Raw genomic sequence first — 18,092 nt, forward strand, 5'->3', positions numbered from 1 at the left:
TCTTGTTAAAGAACTTGAAAATGCTACTTCTGTGTAGGTGGAGGTTCTGAAGAGCTGTAGAATTATGACTATTTTTCTGACCTAAAATCAGTGACACCTGTTTCACAAACTATGATGCCAGGCTCTGTATATAGGACCTCTCACCAATACTAGAACATTAAAAAGTGACTTTTTTTTTTATCCTCACCTGAGGACATTTTTTCATTTTTTTGTTCAGATAGAGTGGGAGGGAAAGAGAGGAAGAGAAAGAGAGAGAAACATCGATGTGAAAGGGACACATCGAGTGGCTGCCACCCGCACGACCAACCAGGGCCGGGGACAAACTGCAACGGAGATACATGCCCTTAGCGGGAACCAAACCCGGGTCTCTCAGGACCGCAGGCCGACGCTCTAACCGCTGAGCCAAACGGGCCAGGGCTAAAAAGTGACTTTTTTTTTTTTTAATCCTCACTGGAGGATACTTTTCCACTTATCTTCAGATAGAGTGGGAGGGAGGGAGGGAGAGAGAGACCAGAGAGACATCAATGTGAGAGACACCCATCAGTCGGTTGCCTCCTGCAGGGCCCCCGACCAGGGCCGGGAACGAATCACAACCGAGTTACATGCCCTTGACCGGAATCGAACCTGCAACTCTTTGATCTGCGGGCCAACACTCTAACTGCCGAACCAAATCAGCCAAGGCTAAAAAGTGATTTTTTAAAGTACTTCAACATTTTAATTTTGTTTTCTTGATTTAAAAATAGACAGGAGACGTGGGTGGTTTGGCTCAGTGGTTAGAACCTTGGCCCGCAGACCAGAGACCTGGGTTCGGTTCCCACTAAGGGCATGGACTGTGGTTGCAGTTTGTCTCCAGCCCTGGTTGGGGTCATGTGGGTGGCAGTCACTCGATGTGTCTCTCTCCTGTCGATGTTTCTCTCTCTCTCTCTTCCTCCTTCTTTCCCTCCTGCTCTGTCTGAAGATAAATGCAAAGAAAATGTCCTCGGGTGAGGATAGAAAAAAAAAATGGACAGGAAATACTTCTACCTTTCAACTACCATAAACTAAAAGCCTGATCATTTGAGAACCCTGATCATAGACTTATCCCTTACCTTGGCCAGGAAAAATAAAGCACAGAAATTAGGCAGTTTAATAAACAATTTAATAAGGTAACTCATTTGTATTTTTCATGAGTAAATGTGTACTGAACTTCCTTTATGAAGAGGGCACCGTGTTAACACTTGAGATATAAACTATGAGCTACAGTCCTTGTTTTTAGGAGCATAAATTATATTTGGTAAGATAAAACATTCCAGACAATGTTGTTATTCTGCGCTGAGTTTTCAATCCAGTATTCAGTTAATTTAGATGAAGTATTTTGAGTTACTAGAATTCTGATCCTTTTGTGCAAAAGTATAAGTGTTCTGCTGGAAACTAATTGAAGATGATACCAGAGCCTCAGATAGTTCTTTCGTGAATTGAAGTAAGATGCCCTTAAGAGGTAATCTACTTAGAAAACAAGTGTGCTTTACAGCATGGTTCTCAGAACCTGATGTCTGTGTACATTGCAACATAGCACCTTGGCAGTAGTATTTGATTTTAATTGAGGAGAAAGTTACTGACACTCACTGGATAACTTAACTGTATAACAATTCAAAGAAATAGCAATAGAGAACTGAGGCTTTATACAATGGGTTTGGACTATGTTTCTATCCTTAACTTGAGGATAAAACAAGCATACTTAAAACACACATTTATGGGATAACTTAATCCTTTCAATGTAAGTGAAAAATGTCACAACTTTGTGGATTGATACTTATAGTGGACACTGTGGCATGTTCTCCGGGTATGTTCTCTCCACAGCCTTCCCACCCACAGCATTCTGAGGTACCCGTCTCCCTGGCTTCTGGCAACGCGGCTGGAGGCTGAGTCCTTCTCCAGGTATTGTCTTCACCCCAAGGTCATGTCTCTTGGATCCAATGGCTAAGCTACACAAGGAGATAAAGTCCTGCCCCTTGCTGTTATATGGCCCAAGAGCAGGGCATCCCCGGTCTGAAATCAGAAAGGATGTCCTGCCTGCATCCAGCCCAGTGTTTCCCTTTCTCATTCTGCCACTTTTGTTCCTTCAGAGACACGGATCTTGAAAGCAGTCCCATTGAAACTGCACCCTAACCTCCATCTCTGAGTCTTTTTCCCTAGGGGGGCCTGACCTGCAACATTTTAAACTCAAAGCCAAAAATCACTTCATTTTTACTTAGACAAACTATTCCTGCTAAATTTTCCCTGCCTTTATTTTCTTCTATTAGGATAAGAAAGAAAAAAACCTTTGAAATTTTCTTGTAGCAGTATTCTTAATGTTCTTTTTTAAATTTTTTATTTTTAATTTATTGATTTTTAGAGAGAGAAACTTTGACTTGTGGTTCCACCCATACATGCATTCGCTGGTTGACCTTTTCATGCACCCGACCGGGATGAACCCACAACCCCAGCATATCAGGATAATGCTCCAACCAACTGAGCTACCTGGACAGGGCTTAGGTAATGTTTTATGAAAATGTAAAATAACCCAGGCACTGCTTAATTGGTAGAGCATCTAGGCATCTTGAAGCTCTGCACCCCCACCCTATCCCAAATCATTTTTACTATCTATCTCCAAAGTTAGGGATTTTAAAGTAAAGGAGCTGAATTCCAATGAATATAATAATTTCTAATAACATACCTGAATGTGATTAGTGTTGATAATATTGCAGGGCTTTTGTTTTACTTGTTTTATTTATTTATTTATTTTTAATCCTCATCCGAGGACATTTTTCCATTTTTTTGTACAGACAGAGTGGGAGGGAGAGAGAGGAAGAGAGAAAGAGGGAAACATCGATGTGAAAGGGACACATCGAGTGGCAGCCACCTGCACGACCAACCAGGGCCTGGGACAAACTGCAACCGAGGTACATGCCCTTAGCGGGAACCGAACCCGGGCCTCTCCGGACCGCAGGTGGACGCTCTAACCGCTGAGCCAAACCGGCCAGGGCTGTTTTACTTGTTTTAAAAGACCTTGCATGTCCATGCACAGTACTGGCATTTTATGCACTTGGTAAACTACTGATTTTCTATTTCATGAATTTATCAGAACTGTGTTGAACTGGTACATCACAGAATGCTCAGAATTTTTAATTCACCGTTATTAAAGCAAATCCTCTATTTAAAATATATAGAAAATAATGTAGCTAATAACAGACTTAAATAAGGTGGCTTGTTATAAGAATAGCATTTTAAAAAATTAGCCTGACTGGTGTGGATCAGGGGAATTGAGCATTGTCCCATGGACTGAGAGGTCCCGGTTCCATTCCATCAGGGCACATGCTTGTGTTGTGGGCTCCATCCGCAGTGGAGGGCGTGCAGGAGGCAGCCAATCCATGTATCTCTCACATTGATGTTTCTATCTCTCTCTCCCTTCCTCCCTCTCTAAAAAAAATCAATAAAATATATTTTAAATTTTTTTAAAAAAGAGAAAATAATGTAGCAAATATTTTCATATCCAAGGTATTCATTCAAAGGTTAGGAGGAGGAAAGAGGTCTCATTTCTGATGTTTTGCAAAGGAAATTTATCTCTAATATCACATACCATACTGAGATTATAATATTCTTCTGATCTAAATTTGTCAAGCTTTCACATTATTTTAAAAAAAGGGCACGGGGGTGTTAGTGCCATCTCTCGGCCTGCCGGGATCGGTGCAACGCAATGAAACTAGAAGCACACACTGGAGTGAGAGGGAGCAAGGGAGCAAATGCTCCAGATCTCTGGACGCAGTCCCATTTATTTGCAGATTGGTACCCCCAGGTCACAGGTGGATTTAAGTAAATTATTTCCTTGAGATGGCATTACTGCAAACATACACCCTAGCTTTGTCTCTTGCTTTTTACGGGAAGAGACCTTGAAGCCAAAAGATAACAAACCCTTATTCACATGCAAATGAAGCACCCAATACACCTGGACAGGCCAGGTTCCCCCCCAGGCTAGGATTCCGAGAATGCATTAACACAAGGTTAAAAAACGTCCATCTTCCAACCCCCTCAACCCAACAGTTAGTGTGTATAATTTCATTGATAAAGTCTATCAAAGATAATTGTGAAACAATGTAGCAATCATTGAACTCAAAGACCAATATCCTCTAAATGGAATGTAGTTTTTCACTCAACAAATATTTGGTTTGATATATGACACTGGGGAGGCAACAGTGAAAGAGGCAGAGCATTCCTGGTCCTCAAGAAGCTTACAGTCTTCTGGGGAATCCAAACACTAAATAAGCAATTGCAAGTACCCGGTGGAAGGAACTTATATTTGGAAAGCTAACCTCTCAGAGGGGTGAGATTTAAAACTTGTTTTCATTGTCATCCTATGCATTATGAGGAAGCAGAGAAAGCCTAAGAAAGAATACAAAAACATTTAAGAAAGGGGACAGGTAAAGGCAAAAACTAAAGCTTTTGATTTGAGGATGATAACCTGTTCACAGCCCACAGAGGTCCAAGATTTTATATGCTTTCAAAAGTAACTAAAATGTTACTTTTACTTATTCCTTTGTTCATATACCTAAATCTGAAATTAGTCCAAAAACCATAATAAGAGACCTTAGAAAACTCGCATCCCAATCTCAAACAACCAAAAGTATTTAAGACCTAAAATGGGCAGACAAAAGACTTCAAAAGCATTAACAGCTCAGGGAATGTACGTTAAACCTCATTTTATATTCCGAAAATTAGGAAAACTGGCTAATTATATATCTCAGAATATGTTTAAGGTGATTTAGCCTCTTGCTAAAACAAAACAAGCTCACTGCTTTGAAGACGTCATTATACCAGCCCTTCAAGGTATCCGTGAAAACTGCTTATTACTAAGAGGGAGCAGTATGGGATCCAGAAACAACATAAACCAAAATCTCACACTTCCCTTTAATGTTAACTGAGTGAAATATGACTGAAAAGTCACAGCAGTGGGACAAAGTTTGTTCCTTGAGAACCTTTGGTTTTTGTACAGTAAGCCATTTCATTAAACATGGCTCAACTCCCAGGCTAGGACCTTGACACATTTAATGACAACATTCTTATAAAATAGCCAACTATAAGCCCTCCCTCTGGTTCCTCTTCTGTGCTTTGTAAACATGTACATCTTTTTCGGGATCGTAGTGAACCTTGCTCACAGTGAACTGTCTCTCCAGCATCGCTAAGAAGTTGTTATCCCGTTCGTAGCGAATTCGGCAAGCTAAAAGAATCACGGAGTGGTTGTCACAGAGATGGGCCAGAGTTTGAAGAAGGTCTGTGAATGTTTCTTCTAAATATATGATATCAGCTCCAAGTATCAGGTCAAATTCTCCAGGTGAAAAACTCCCCAAATTCTGTCCCCAAGTCAGCTCCTTAACAATGGCTTTGGGTTGGATATGGAGAGGTAGGTTGGCTTGAACGTTTGATTTAAGAAATTCTAAGGCTACTTTCCGATCCGTGATGGTCACGTGAGCACCTAGAATGTGGGACAGAGAGAAAGCAATGGGCACATCAGTACAACGAATAGCGGGGTCGACTTACACAGCAGGGTGAGTGTCTGTAAATATTCCACCCGATATGCAGGCCATGCCCTTCACGGGTGGCTGCAATAGATTAGAACAACAACCAGTAGCACTTTCTGCACTGCCTACTAGTAACAGTGAATCATAAAATGCAGGGTCCCCAAGTGACAAGCTGAGGCTTCTCGATTCTGCAGGCAGAGCTGGCCCACCCTCCAAAGGTATCTACCACTGTGCTTCATTCATTAGGTCGCAGTCTTCAAGTTAGTAGGCTTCAGGGTGAAAGAGAATCCAACCATGGAAAATCTGAGAGCAAATGATTATGAACATGACAAGATACCAAAAACAGGGAGGGTCTACATTCTGGGAGTAAAGCTTTAAAAAGAATCAAGGAAGAGATTAATTGGCTACTAAGAAATCCTAGTACACGTCTCCTTACACTGTTATCAAGCAGCCAGTCTATATGTGTATATATATGAAATTATTGAACAGGGGTAAACTTAGAAATTACTAGATTGTGGTGTGCACTCGTCCTCAGGCGCTGGCTCGTGCCTTTCCCTCCCCCTTCTCACCCACCTCAGGCGTGTTACCTCTGCCTCCCTCTCCGACGCTCAAGAGCCCTTCCTCTGCCTCTGCAACCTGTTTCTCGGCCTGCGCAGCCCAGCTGGCTCCCTTCTCCTACCTCTGTGGCTTCCTAAATAATCTTTCTCCTATAATGTGGGGAAAAAATACTAGATTGTATTCAAGTACTGTAGGTTAAAATGTGACAGCATGTCCTCTACAAGTTATGTTTCTACATGCAGTGTAAAAACATTCATGAGGCAATATTTTACTAATCTCTTTCTTGTGGGTTTTTACTGTGAACAAAAGATGCAATTTTTTGAACCAATCTGTCTGAGAGAGGTTGAACCCTTAAAATGAAGCAACCACGTAAGGTTAGCCCTCAAACACCTCGTCTACATTAGAGTAACAGTATAACATGTATGATCCTGTTTAACTTTGGCCCTGTAAATTCTGAAATCTAAAATTTTGTTTCAGCCCTGGCCGGTTTGGCTCAGCGGTTGGAGCGTTGGCCTGCGGTCCAGAGAGACCCGGGTTTGGTTCCCGCTAAGGGCACGTACCTCGGTTGCAGTTTGTCCCCGGCCCTGGTTGGGTCGTGCGGAAGGCAGCCACTCGATGTGTCCCTTTCACGTCAATGTTCCTCTTTCTTTCTCTCCCTCTCTCTCCGTCCCACTCTATCTGAACAAAAAATGCAAAACTGTCCTCAGGTGAGGATTAAAAAAATTTTTTTGTTTCATAAAATTCCCACATGCAGCCTTCTTCAGACTGTTATCTTCATGCAGAGGGTGGGGGTCCCCCCACAGGATTCCAGAGCAGCTACAGTAAGCACCATTTCAGAGGCAGCATATACTTAACGCTTCTTATCGTGACCTGTAACATTAGGTCAGGACAGTATGTAATTCAGTTGGTCATTTACAGTCCTGAGTGTGAGACTGTGAAAACATTCCAGTTGTTACGTTTTATAAGCACGAACCTACCACTTTGTTCATTGCCAGACAGTGTGCGGCCTGGCACGTAGAATTCAAGGATACTTTCACCTCTCCTGACAATGCAAATCGCAGACAGCCTTTTCCTGGTTTGACTCAGAATTTTATCTCTGGATTTCTTAACAGTCACAGAGCTCTGTGCTGACAATATGGAGCGATCTAGGCAATTTGCATATCATCTCGGTGTTCATTTTGATAGTTCTCAGATATAGACCTCCAGTAATGCCTGCCTCAGGGATTTCTGAGGCTACTTCTGACCTGCTCAGTGTTCCAGGAGTCTTCATAGAATCCTGGTATCAGGTGACCATTCCCTGTAACACCTATCAATTCTACAAACCTTCGAGTGGCTACCACCAGCCACAGGACAAAAACCCCAACCCTCACAGAGCTTACATTCAATAAGATAGACAAAAAGAGGTTTTTAAAAAGAATGTCCAGTATGTTAGAGATATGCTAATAAAAAAAATAAATCAGGGAAGAGACATGAAATGTCAGAAGTATGGGAGGCAGGTGTGAAGTTTTAGACAGTGGAGGAGGGGAAGGCATCGAGAAAGGCCTCTGGGAAGACCGAGGGAAAGCCCGAAGGAAGAGGGAATAACTGGGGGGGCGGGGGGGGGATGTCCTGGCAGGAGGACAGGGAGTGCAGAGGCCTGGAGGGAAGGAAGGAGGAGGCTGGAGTGGCTGGGATGAGCGAATGAGGAACAGACAACAGGAGATGAGGTCACAAGAGTAAGAGCAGGAAGGGAGGCTGACCACAGAGGACCTCATCCATCTGGTTTTGAAAAGGCGTTGGGTGCAAGAGGCGAAGGGATTAAGAAGCACAAATGGGTAGTTATAAAATAGTCAGGGGTGTGTAAAGTACAGCATAGGGAACATGGTCAATAATACTGTAATAACTATGCATGGTGCCAGGTGGGTACTGGAAATATTGAGAGGGACAACTGTCTAACCACTAAGCTGTACACCTAAAAACAATACAAAATAAAATGGAAAGAAAAGGCTTTGGCTTTTCTGAGTGAGGTGGAAAGCCACTGGAGAGTGCAGAGTAGAAGTGCTCATGATCTGACTGAGGTTTTCACAGATGTCCCAGCAGTGGGCAGGGCCAGAAGCCAGGAGGCAAGTGAGGAGGCCAACACAGTGATCTAGGTGGAGGCTGGGCTTGCACCTTGCTGTCACCACCCCAGACACCCTCCACAAGCCACCTGCAAACACAGCTCACCATGAGTAAGCACTCTCCTGACTCTCATGGGAACCACTCCCCCACTACTCAGAGTTTGATCACCCACATGTCCATCTCTGTGGTTCTGTTTTTTTCATTTTCTTTGTTGGTTTGGTGGGAGGGATAAAGAGGAAGTTTTACATGTCTCTTAATCTATCTTTTGTCCCGTGCAATGTAAGGAAGAAACACATCATTAGTCCCATAGTTTCCCACAGTCTGGATTTTGCTGACTGTATCACGTGTATAGTTTAGCACGTTCCTCTGTCCTTTGCACCTTCTATAAATTTTTTTGACTTGGGTTTAATTTGTTGAATAAGACTATCTCAGAGGCAGTGGTGTTTTTCTTCATGAGTGTGTTATACCTAGTAGGGTCTATTTTTGTGATGTGAGCAGCCACAGATACTCTATGCCCATATCCTTAATTCATTAGATTCCTTTGCATTTATTTGTTAAGAAACTTTGATGAAGGGAAGCTTCTTTTTTTAAGATTTATTACATTTTTTAAAATATGTGTTTAAAATTTTGAGAGAGAGAAGAAGGGAGAGAGAGATAGAAACATTGATGTGAGAGATACATCAATTGGCTGCCTCCTGCACACCCCACACTGGGGATCAAGCCCACAACCGGGCATGAGCCCTGACCAGGAATCAAACCAAGACCTCTCAGTCCATTGAGCCACACCAGCCGGGCAAGGGGAGCTTCTTTCAGTTACCATTTGGTTATTCACGGTGTATAGGAACTGTTTCAATAGGAAAGGCAAGATAAACTTTGCTCCTCCCTTCCCCTTTATAAACCAGATTTCAAAATAAAGAGCTGTTTTCTAAGCATCCTCCAAAGGCACCTATTCAGGGGCTTTTCATTGTTGTTGTATCATGACTTCATGGATTAAACATACTTGATGTATTTCAATCCACTAACATTGTCATCATCGAATTATTGATTCCAGGGTTATCTGACTCATGTCCTAGAATCAGCCAGTTAAGAAGTTTTTCTTTTTTTTTTAAGATGGGAGAAATAATAGCAAGCTCACAGGATGATGAGAATGATCAGGTACAGAGTAGGGGAAGGGACAATGCAGGAAAGAACCTCTGGAGCAAAAGCAGAGACTATGGGTCGTGCCGTAGGTGTGTATAGGCAGTGGTGAGAGGTTACAGAAGTTCTCTTTTGATTGCTTCAGTCTTCTCAGTGCACTAAGAATAAATATCATCAGCTAAGAGTGAGAATGGAGGAGGGGGGTTGTAGGTTAGCACAGTAAAAGAGGAGGTTGTGTGACTGCTCAGCAGCATTAAGCTCCATGAGGTTTGTGACCATGAATTTAAGATGAGACCCAGCAGCAATGTCTCCTCCAGCCTCATTCAGCTGCACAGGTCTGCACCTGGAACAAGTGGAGAGCTGCACTTGACCTTGTTTTCAGCCTAGTGAAGATAAAGCAAGAAAGGGCAGGTGTTGATGGTACATGAAAATGGTGGTAAAGATGAAGATAAGATGACTGCTTATAATTTATGCAGGAGGAGGGAAGTTGGGTAATTTTAGTTCATAAAAGACTGGTGGAAACTGACCCAGTAAGACCATACAGCTTGCTGTCACTCACTCGGTGATGGAAAAACGTTTGTCCTCACATTTGGTTTTTAGTTTTGTAAGCAATGGCTTAATTTACTCAAATATTTAAGCACACATTACATGCTAGAAGATACAGAGATTGCAAGATAAACCTTGCCCTCTAGGGGCTCAGTCTCCTGAGGGAAAGAAACATAAACATCATTGTGATTCCATGTGTGAAGTAAAAATAGCAACACAGGTGTGGCCATTCCTGGGGGGGCCAGGAGACAGACTCATGGAACTGCCTGTAGGGAAATGTGGTCGTGCTGGACAGAGGCGGGGAGGATACCAAGCACAGTGGGGAAAAGAAATAATGCAGCCATTAACTTTGCTTTGGGGCAGGAAAGAACTCAAAGAGGTGACAGGACCTGGGCTGGGAAGCAGAGAAGCGATCCATCTGCTGGTCTAGCCACTCCCAGAACCACCCACGTCTTTTGTGGCAACAACTCACTAGCCCCTCGCTCTGCGATAGTCTTTGGATAGCCTTATCCTGACCTTCCCAACCCCACAGATCCAGATTCCTAGATCAGAAACAAAAATACACGAAGAAGCAATCAGTATATGCTGAGTATTTACTTTGTGCTGGTGAGCTAACAGATTTGCACACACATCTCATTTGATCCTCTGTGGAATGAATGTGATTGTTTCCCTATTTTATAGGGTAACTGCAGGTTAGAAGTTAAGCAACTTGCCCAAGGTCACACAGCTAGCAGAAGTCAAAAGACATATCAAAACCAAATATAATTCTAAACCTATGTGGTTTACCACACTAATATGAAGCTACAACCAGACAGTGAAGTTTTGCATGAAGACCTTGTTCTCCGGAGGAAACAAAGGAAACCTCATTTCCCTCCTAGTTACCTCCTCTCTTAACAGCAGAGAGAAGTCAGCATTCTGGAAAGAAGATAACGTGGGCTGCTGTGGCCGACAAGCCTGGTTTGAGTCTCAGGGCTCCAGTGATCAGACTTCAGAGAGTGGCTTCATCTCCCTGAACCCCAGTTTCACTTGAAAAATGAAAAATAACACCTAACATACATGGGGATGTTACAAGGCTAATCTTAGAAGAACAAAAGGCAGTATAGCAGCAAGGGCCTCATTTTTCCTTATGGGCAGTTGACCCATAACTCATAAGTACAGGGGAAAGAAAAATAATCCAGTTGGGAAAATGAACAATGGGTTTTACATCAAGAAAACAGCAAACACCCCTCTCGAGGAGCTCCACTCACAAAGGAGTGAGCAAATGTGTCACTCACCCAGCAGGGCAGCCACTATGCTCACCAGCCCCGTGCCAGCACCCAGCTCCACAGCAGAGCAGCCCCTGAGCTCCACAGCGCCCATCTCCAGATACGTGGAAAGAACGACAGCCTGAGTCAAAACACAGGATGATTATGATGAAGGTCAGCAAGTGCTCAAGTTGCTGAAGGGTTTCAAGTAGGCTCTGTGCTGGCAGGAAGAAATCACACACCCCTCTCCCTCTGCCAGGTTCAATCCCCAGGTGAATCACACACACAGGAACTCAGCTGCTGCTGGGAGCTAACCTCCTAGAGCAAGCACAACGTGGTGTCCCACAGAACAGCTGCACCAGGCCCCCCCAAAGGCCCCAGTGGAGACAGCAGTGGTCCACGACACTGCCACACAAAATAGGGTCCTACTGAATCTACGATTAATTTCTTGTGTCACTGCTTTATCCTCGAAGCTTACAAAACTCCTCTGGCAGAGCTGACATGAACAGTCTCTGGGATTTTGCTTAAGGGAATGTCCAGTTTCTAAACTAAACTCAAGTCAGCAGAGCCACAATGTCCCCCAGAGGGAAAACTCAGAACAGCACCCAAGGCCCCTGGAGCAGGAGCCCTAACCATACATTATTGAGCATCAAAAGGTTAAGTTTTAGCCAAATTTTGGATACTAGATGTGTGAGTTAGCACTTGCATACAATTCTATAGAAGCATTGTATACTGTTAACATAATTTTTAAATAGTTTGTTTTTATTGCCACACACTTATTAGTATAATTAGCACTCCCTCTTCTAGGTGAGCATTTAGGAGGCTCACCCATTCCTCACTATTATGTATTTTTATTACTTGGTCTAGGCATACTTTTCATGTAGATACCTTAGACAGGATTCCTTGAAGTATTACTGGGTTAGAATATACAGATTTTTATTCCTAAATGTTTCTCTAACTTCCTTAATGCAATGCAAAAACAGTAAAAATGTATTTACACTAAGCATTTACCCAACATCAAATGAGTTCCCACTGAATCCCAGGTGTGATGCTAGATGCTGAGGGCAAGTCACTGTCACAAGCAGCTGACAACAGTGTTGGGAGAGGAAGAGATAAAAAAGTAATTATAGTATATTTTGGGATCATTACAACTATGAAAAACTTAAAAGAAAACACAAGGTCTTCACTTTGGGCTTTGTCATTTTACAATATTCGTTGTGTAATATATATATATATTTTTTTATCCTCACCCGAGGACATTTTTCCATTTTTTGTTCAGGTAGAGTGGGAGGGAGAGAGAGGAACAGAGAGAGAGAGAGAAACATCGACGTGAAAGGGACACATCGAGTGGCTGCCACCCGCACAACCAACCAGGGCCGGGGACAAACTGCAACCGAGGTACGCGCCCTTAGCGGGAACCGAACCCGCGTCTCTCAGGACCGCAGGCCGACGCTCTAACCGCTGAGCCAAACCGGCCAGGGCCGTTGTGTAATATTTTAATTTCCCTCAATTTTCCTTTACTCATCCTTAAAATGCAATCTATTTCAGGGAAGATGAGCAGGGAAGTGATTCTAATGGGTAGAAGTTTTTTTGGAGGGGATAGGGGGATGAAAAAATTTTTTTAATTGAGCATGGTGATGGTTGCATCACTCTGAATTCACTTTTTTAAAAATCACTTAATTGTACACTTTAGATGAAATGTACAGTATATAAATTATAGCTCAATAAAACTGTTCTTTCATTTTTTTTAATCGAGATCAGTCTTATAATCAATTGCAGATGTTTTCAGAGTCCCCTCCCCCCCCCCCCATCTGCTTACCGCATCCCAAACGACTGCTGCGACTCCCAGTTGTCTCCAGTCCTGCCGGATCTGAATCGTGCGGTTTGCAAAGAAGAAGGTGGCAAGAGGCTTGTGGAATTTCTGCAACCCCACTGCTGCGGTCTCCTCATAGGGCACCAGGGCCATTTCGACTATGCCAACCCTCTGCTCCCTTGAACCTACGGGGCAAAAGAATCCTGCGTGCTCTGGTCAGAAAATGCATTCTCTCTTAGGTGGCCCCAAATGCTTTTTAAGGTCATTTTATGAGTTCAAACGAATAAACAGATGAGGAAAGCTTTTGTCTAATTCCTTTTACATGGTACTTCCAGTCTTGTGGGAAGTGATATTTGATTCTGAATTCATGCCAAAGGATGTCTTTGGGCAAAAGCACCCAGAACAGTACAACCCTTGCAAGAAGCTCTACACACTTCGCTGTTAGGACTCAGAGCGGCCTTGAGGGTGAGCGAGGCGGAGGTGCCGGCCCAGGGCCCGGGAGGATGGAGCGCTTTCTACACGGTCCAGGCCCCTGTTGACTGCAGCTGCTCCCGCTGCAGCCGGCAGGGTCTTTTCTGTTGTTCTGTTGTGGTCTTGCCTCCACAGCCTCCCAAGAGGTGCGTTCACTGGTGACAACCACGGGCCCACACCTGCCCTTGGACCGTAACGGCTCGATGATACTACTTCCGACGCCAGCCGGACATGTGCAGGGACGCTGTCCCGTCTCTTAGAGACTGAAGTGCAAGACGCTCGTGGCTTCCCAGTCGCTCGCGGGGAGAGCGCGGCCCTGGATCCCGAACGGACTCGGGCGTCCGCGGCCAGGAGACCTCCCCGGGGTCCCCAAACCTGGCGCCTCCCGCCTCTCTACAGCGCCCACAGGCGCTCACTTCCTTCCCGCGGATCCCAGAGCTCCGGTAACCCGCGGGGGTGAAGATGGGAGACGGGGAAAGGGCCCTAAGGGACCCCCTCCCGGGCCAAGCACGACACCCACCCACCCCGGGAATGCTGGGAGCTGCCTGGAGGAGGCCCGAGGGTGCGCCCAGACCGCCCCCCAAAGCCACGTCCACAGACGCCGGCTCGCCGCTACTTACGGCCCCGGAAGCGGCCCCGCGTGGTGCGGGCGCTGCGCTTGCCCCGCCCCGAGACGGCGGCGAACACCCGCCTGAACGCAGGAGAGCCGGCACCGGCCTCGCGGGGGCAGTGCAGGCAGACGGGGAGGACGGCCCCGCCCCGACACGCGCTTCCGGCCTCCCGCTTCCCTCCCTCCCGGCCGGCGCGGGGCGGTCGCTGGGGGGCGCCAGGCCGACGCGCGTGCTGCCCGGGGCCGGAGTGGGGACACTGTGCGGTGGTCGGCCCTTACCCAGGGAGTCCGGGGTATTCGGGCTACCGACTCAGTCTCCCCACCGCCGCGGCCCGCGTTGGCAGAGCCAGGTGTGGAGCCGCGGTCGGGTGCGCTGAGAGCTTGGGGCGCTCTGGCGACAGGTGAAAGGGAAGCCACCAACACGGCACTGGCATCGTTCTTGTACTGGTTCCACTTTTCCGTCTGTGTGCTCGTTTTTTATATTTGTGTGCTTGCTTGTTTGTAGTTGTATAGGTGGCCCGTTCGCGGGTGTAAGAGAAAGTTCGCCCGAAGACCACGCGGTCACTCATTTGTGCACGCGTCACCAGTGAGGTCCAAAGCGGGGCACTTGCCCTCTTGGTGACAATACAGTGGGAAAGTGGGACGGTCCTTAACCAGAGCGTAGACACGTTGCCCGCACTTGGTGCCGGGCCCGGGGTTGTAAAATGGGGCGAGGGGTGGGGGACACCGCTGCAGGGACCTTGCCCCTCGCGGTTGCTGTAGACCTGAGGCTGCAGTGAGCATCCTGGAGTGTGACCATGCGGGGAACAACTTCCTTTCCTTTCCTGCTCTGACCCTGACCTGAAATCCCCGCACCCCCACCGACCGCCCGCCGCTCCCTCGTGGAGATTCTCAGCCGGGGCGAAGGTTAGAATGAATGGACATAAGTGCTTTTCAACTCCCGATTCTCGGCTCCGGGAAAGGCTCAGTTGGTGTGCCTCTGGTATTCTGAAGAGCCTCCCTGGTGATGCCCGCGTGCTGCCACGGGCTGGAGGCTTAGGCCAGGCCTGAAGCACCCCCTCTGCCATCACGCAGGGAGCATGCCAGGCCTCTCTGCGGACTTCCTTCCACGTGCAACGGAAGGCTGGGCCTGGGGCCTCAAAAGTGACTTGAAGTGAATTTTGAGGGTCTCCAGTGAAGGTCCCTTTTTTTTGTCCTCAGTTTTTTAAAATTTATTTTTAATTTTTTATGTGATAGAGACTTTTTAAGAGCTGGTGTAAGTTCAATGCAAAATTGGAGAGAGGGTACCAAGATTACCAATACATTCCTTGCTCTCCATCCTCCCCCTCACCCCCATGCACAGCCTCCCAGTATCAACATCCCCCACCAGAGTGGTACATTTGTTACAACTGATGAACCTACACTGAGACATCATTACCACCCAAAGACCAGTTTATGTTAGGGCTCATTCTTGGTGTACATTTTATGAGTTTGGACACATGTGTAATGACATGTGTCCACCATTTGTGTTATGGTGCATAATAGTTTCACTGCCCTAAAAATCCTCTTGCTCTACCTTCATCCTTCACTCCTCCATAACTCCTGGCAACCACTGATCTTTTTACTCTTTCCATAGTTTTGCCTTTTCCAGAATGTCTTATAGTTGTAATCATACACTATGCAGCCTTTTCAGATTGGCTTCTTTAACTTCCCTGATTATTAGTGATGTTGATAACCTTTTCAGGTAACTTTTTCATGTACCTGTTAAGCACCATGTCATGTACCAAATGGTTTGGACCATTTTAAAATCTGATTGTTTTCTATTATTGAATTTTAAGACTTCTTTGATATATTGGATAACAACCCTATATCAAATGTGTATTTAGCAGATATTTCCTCCCAATCTGTGGTTTGTTTTTTGTCTATTCTTTCACTAATACCACACTTGATTACTGTAGTTTCACAGTACGTCTGAAGTCAGGTAATGTCAGTCCTCCAACTTAAGTCTTCTCATTCGGTATTACAATTTTTCTCTTTATTGATCTTCATTCTCTTTTCTTCTTCTCTCCCAGTATCTCCTTTCTCTTACCTCCTCTACCTCTCTGTGCTGTTTATCCCTCTCAACTTTCCTTTTCGTAACCTCGCTTTTTCATATTTTTCCTTTCCTTTGGGGAGCCATCCTGGCCACAAGAAAAAAAATATGCGCTTTAGAGCCTGAGAGATTGAAATTTTCAATTCTGCCTCTGACACTGTAATTGGGATGACCTTAGTAATTACTAAACCTTCCTAGATCCCAGGTCCCTCAACCATAAAGCCTGACACAGAGATTCTGGCGCCCCTCCTCCATTCCTCCTCCCCATTCTCCATTGCTTCTGCTGAAGTCATCCATAGGACTTTACAAAACAAAGCTTTCCCATGTCCAGCCAGTGTGGCTCAGCTGTTGGAGCGTTGGCCTGTGCACCAGAGAGGCCTGGGTTCGGTTCCCGCTAAGGGCATGTACCTCGGTTGCAGTTTGTCCCTGGCCCCAGTTAGGGTCGTATGGGACCACTCAATGTGTCTCTCTCACGTCGATGTTTCTCTCTCTTCCTCCTGCTCTATCTCAGGATAAGTGCAAAAATGTCCTCGGGTGAGGATAAAAAAGCAAAGCCTTCCCAACCTCTCCAGCACTCCATGAACACAGGACATTTGCCTCATTATATTTACTTACAGTTTATCTGGAAAGTTATTTACTTTTTGTCAACCATAATAGACAAGAATGTCCTTCGTCTTGCCAATGTTCTGGCTGGTACCAGTTGGCTCGGGAAGCACCAAAAAGAATGTTTAGAAATACATGCAACTTGGAAAGCAGTGTAGACATTTAAGTGGAGCTCTGTTTTTATCAAAATAAACCAAAAACAGCCAGTGGTTCCCTATGATACTTGAAAATGAATTTCAATCCTTGAGAAAAGTTGGGTATGTGGTAGATTATATTACGTAAACACCCAGTCCACCTTCTACATAGGCCTGTCCCTGGTGTCCCTTCCTAAGGGATGTTTCTCCATCCTATTGAGGTCAGGCTTGGCCATATGACTTTCTCTGGCCAAAGGAATGTGGGTGGAAATGACATTTGTCACCTCTGAGCAGGAATATGAGGTGTCGTTGCTCCTTTTCCCTGTGCTCAAGAGCTGCCTGTCGCAGATTGGGGTGGTCCCTCACCTCGGACCGCAGCCGCAGCAGAGCCACAGCTGACCCATGGAGTATGTGAAGCATAAGTGACAAATACACCTTTGTTGAAATAACCATTGAGATCTGGGAGTCATCACTACAGGATGACTCAGCAGAAGCTGACAATACAGGTGTGAAAGAAATTTCAAAAGTCAGGTAGAAGTTTTTAGAATGGACAGCTTTGTTTAGCTTCTCAGGGAAGAAGGTTTTTTGTTGTTGTTGTTGTTGTTGTTGTTTCCCTAATCCTCACCTGAGGACATTTTTCGATATTTTGTTCAGATAGAGTGGGAGGAAGAGAGAGAGAGTGAGAGAAACATCGACATGAAAGAGACACATTTAGTTGTTGCCACCTGCACGACCCAACCAGGGCTGGGGACAAACTACAACCAAGGTACGTGCCCTTAGTAGGAACCGAACCCGGGTCTCTCTGGACCGCAGGCCGACACTCTAACCGTTGAGCCAAACCGGCCAGGGCAAGAAGTCTCATTTTTAGAGCTCGGCCTAGCTCATAATGACTCCTAATTGCCCTACACCTGGCAATGGTGTAGCCCAATGCCAGCATCCACCTAAGACTACTGATCACTTTTATCCCATTGTGATTCTTCGGTTTGAAGACAGCCCTGCCGGCACTCCTGCTGGGGTATAGAAAAAGGTAGATACACTCTGCGTTATCTGTAATTCCAAAGTGCAGTTCAGTCCTAACATACCGGTCTATAAATTATATGGTTTTTCCTTTAGCCAGGGGACCTGGGCCTCTTTCCCTGGTCCTCCCCTGGACCCAGACAACTGAAAAGGAGACATGCATAGGCATCTCTTTCAGCCCAGTGGGTTCCCTGTGCACCTTCAGGCTGTTGGACTTCTCATACCCACACTCAGCTCCTTGTGAGTATTTAGGG

The 18,092-nt window shown here is 45.4% G+C and overlaps 1 protein-coding gene across 1 annotated transcript; it reads right to left on the reverse strand.

The window, feature by feature from the left end:
- Window positions 1-3,977: 3,977 nt before the first annotated feature.
- METTL21A (methyltransferase like 21A) lies at window positions 3,978-13,841 on the reverse strand. The gene is made up of 3 exons (XM_036254398.1): window positions 12,939-13,841; window positions 11,150-11,261; window positions 3,978-5,488 (listed from the first exon to the last, which is right to left on the reverse strand). Exons 1-3 carry the CDS (start codon window positions 13,083-13,085, stop codon window positions 5,091-5,093), a joined length of 657 nt encoding a protein of 218 aa, XP_036110291.1. The 5' UTR covers window positions 13,086-13,841; the 3' UTR covers window positions 3,978-5,090.
- Window positions 13,842-18,092: the final 4,251 nt, after the last annotated feature.

This window comes from Molossus molossus, unplaced genomic scaffold, assembly GCF_014108415.1.
Source record: "Molossus molossus isolate mMolMol1 unplaced genomic scaffold, mMolMol1.p scaffold_m16_p_11, whole genome shotgun sequence".
In the NCBI taxonomy this organism is placed as follows: domain Eukaryota; kingdom Metazoa; phylum Chordata; class Mammalia; order Chiroptera; family Molossidae; genus Molossus; species Molossus molossus.

Coding starts and splice junctions, on each gene's coding strand:
- METTL21A (XM_036254398.1), bottom strand. CDS start 13,085: ATGGCCCTGGTGCCCTATGAGGAGACCGCAGCAGTGGGGTTGCAGAAA. Junction 11,262..12,938: donor CAGCAGTCGTTTGGGATGCG/GTAAGCAGATGG, acceptor GTTTTGACTCAG/GCTGTCGTTCTTTCCACGTA. Junction 5,489..11,149: donor CATAGTGGCTGCCCTGCTGG/GTGAGTGACACA, acceptor CCCACATTCTAG/GTGCTCACGTGACCATCACG.